This window comes from Anneissia japonica, unplaced genomic scaffold (genome assembly GCF_011630105.1).
Source record: "Anneissia japonica isolate Jap-2015-1 unplaced genomic scaffold, ASM1163010v1 scaffold7640_len123960_cov104, whole genome shotgun sequence".
NCBI classification, from domain to species: Eukaryota; Metazoa; Echinodermata; class Crinoidea; order Comatulida; family Comatulidae; genus Anneissia; species Anneissia japonica.
This window is the reverse complement of record NW_022701778.1, coordinates 101,421-104,260: the sequence shown is the minus strand read 5'-3', so window position 1 is coordinate 104,260 and position 2,840 is coordinate 101,421. Positions and strand designations below refer to the sequence as shown.

At 37.0% G+C, this 2,840-nt stretch overlaps 1 protein-coding gene across 1 annotated transcript in view; it reads left to right on the top strand.

The window, feature by feature from the left end:
• Positions 1 to 2,630, top strand: part of LOC117103716 — a 14,304-nt gene extending 11,674 nt beyond the window's left edge. Inside the window, exon 3 of the mRNA XM_033244320.1 lies at positions 2,137 to 2,630. Within this exon, the coding sequence (XP_033100211.1) occupies positions 2,137 to 2,630 (494 nt within the window). The remainder of the gene's footprint in view (positions 1 to 2,136) is intronic.
• The last annotated feature ends 210 nt before the right edge of the window (positions 2,631 to 2,840 follow it).

The window sequence follows — 2,840 nt, the reverse complement described above, 5'->3', positions numbered from 1 at the left end:
CACTAGGTTAAGGGAGACCTTTCTTCTTTTTGCTTTCAAGAAGTACTCAGTGGAACATTTTCAGTACAATGTTCTCTTTGCACCTTCCATTACCCAACTGTGTCTTTCCTAAATGTTCTAAACTTATTTTGACATTATAGACAACATCTGGCTTTTTACTTTGTACATTTGCTCATGTATTTTGGTTAGGCATTCATCTGGAATTGGCTGTGTTGAAGGTAGTGATGAGATGGTTCTATGCATTCTGCTATTAACAATGTCTACCAGTCAACGTTCCATCCAGAAGCATCCCAAAAGGCCAAATTCCCACTCTGTGGTGTCATTTCATGGACCTAAAAAAACACCAGCTTCAAGTATTTAATTGTGCTGTACTGTGCATCCATTTATTATGTCATGACATAACAACATCAGCAGTTTGAGGAATTTTGTTATCAAAAAAACCTGGGTTGCTACTTATTTGTTGGTTAGTTGATATTTAAAATATTAATATATTTATTCAAACATCACATCTCAAACAATAAGGTGTTTAAAGACCGAATTGCATGTTACTTGTGTTACATTTATTCATTAAAAAGGGATATATAGGGGCCTATAATAGAAGACTAGACAGTTAAAATGTTGTAACATCATATAAAGTACAAAATAGAAAAATTAAAATGGTAAAAAAAAAAAATTATAACCAATAATTTAAGCAACTGGATAATAAAGAAAGGGGGCATCTCACATTGCCAAGTTTGCTGTTAGTCAAGTATAACAATAATAATATAAAGTGTTGGAGAGCTGTGGACAATAGGCCAGGGTCTAAGCCCTAGTAGTAGTAAAGTTTGGTAGTAGGGTAGTTATTTATTATTAATTATTATATTACAGTATTGAGGTGTAGAAATAAAGGAAAAATAGACTATTTGTGCCTTAAACAGGTTGCTCTGCTAGGTACTTCTTTAGAAAAAAGGAAGGCGAACTTGTCATGCAAACTAGGCCTAGTGTCTAAGTGCTGCATTGATATTTCTTACATCATGATTGATGATATGGGATAGGAGTGTAGGTCCATCTTCCAACTACGCCAAGGGTAGGCCTTGCCTAGACTGGGCCTACACAGATAGATTCATGAGATGCATCCCTCCTTACTATTTTACCTTGATCGTTGTGGGTTACATATGCTGTAATAATAGTGAAAACTTACTCTGAGAAAACCATAGTCTGCAATCGGTGAATCAAACCTATACTTTCTTGAGATCACTCTCACTCGCACCGTTTCCGTATTCGAGTGCGAGTTGGTTGACTTTTGTGCCAGCTTGTGCGATGATTTCATCTTATCATTAGCCAATCAGAGCGCTATGTTTCCCTATGCTTGGCTCTTCACGAAAAAAAATTCGCGCCCGGGCCTCTTTCTACTATTACTAGGCATAGGCCGTAGCCTGGCCTAGTTATGAAATCATCGCACGATTTTACCTGTCTGCATGCACCGACCAAAAAGGACGTCAGTCACTGTATTCCCTCTCGAATGCTGAAATGTTTATTTCTTTGACGAAAGTCTATCAATAAAGCATTACAAACAAGTTCTTTCTAACACAAGAGTTAGGCCTATTCATTGTATCCGTACTGACAGTACTGCTCTGATGTTAGATGAGTTAAACGCGTACTGCATGATCAAAAATCAGCATACGCACAGCTAAATGTAAATACGCACACGTATACTGATCATATCACTATAGCAACCGATAGCTGCTACAATAGTTGGTTATAAAAAACTAAAATTAAAAGACGGCGATTGACTTATAAAGCAATTAGTAGAGCATGCATCGTACACTAAACGTAAAATTATTATACTTAGGTTAGATTTAATGCATTCAAAATTTTTTTCAAGCATTAAATCTAACCTTCGTACAATGATTTTCCTATAGTGTAGTCTGACTGAATTGTGCAATCTTATCTACACCAGCAGTCACATACCCACAGACATGCTGAAATCCACCTTCATCCCTATTGCAAAGAAAGCTAAACCTTAATCATCAGGAATTGATCACAATACTATCCGATATTGGAATAGATGACAAGGATCTCTAACTTATTTGCAAGCTGTTAACATCAATTTGACATCAAAAGAGGAGTAAGGCAAGGTTGCGTGCTATCTCCTAGTTTCTTCAAAAAGAGCTGTAGAAGATTTCAAGGGAATTGTTGTCGGTGGCATCAATATAAACAACTTAAGATATGCAGATGACACAGCTCTCTTAGCAGAAAATGAAAGTGACCTCCAGGATCTATTAACTGCTGTTAATACAGAAGGTGAAAGATATGGGATGAATATCAACGTTTCAACAACTAAGGTAACAGTAATCAGCAAGAACGAAGTGATCCCAGTTGCCAACATCTCCCTAAATGGCACTGTATTGCAGCAGGTTTCAAACGTGGTTTACCTTGGCCACATGATTACCAGTGATGGAAAATGTGAAACCGAGATCAAGAGGAGAATTGAAATCGCCAGAGGAGTCTTTGAGAATATGTCAAAGATATTTACCTCTAGAAATATAAAAGGTTGCCAAAGACTGGTACGTTGCTATGTCTGGTCGACTCTTCTTTACGGCGTTGAAACATGGTCAGTTTCAAAATCTGCAGTGAAGAAACTGGAATGATTTGAAATGTGGGTCTACAGACGAATTTTAAAAACATCATGGAGAGACAAGATAACGAATAAAGAAATGCTCAAGAAAATGAAAACAGAAAGACTGCTAGTCAGATCAATTAAACGTATAAAACTAGAATATTTTGGACACGTAATAAGGAAGGACGGTCTACAAAGAGAGCTACTTGAAGGAAAACTGAATGGCAAGCGTGGTAGAGGC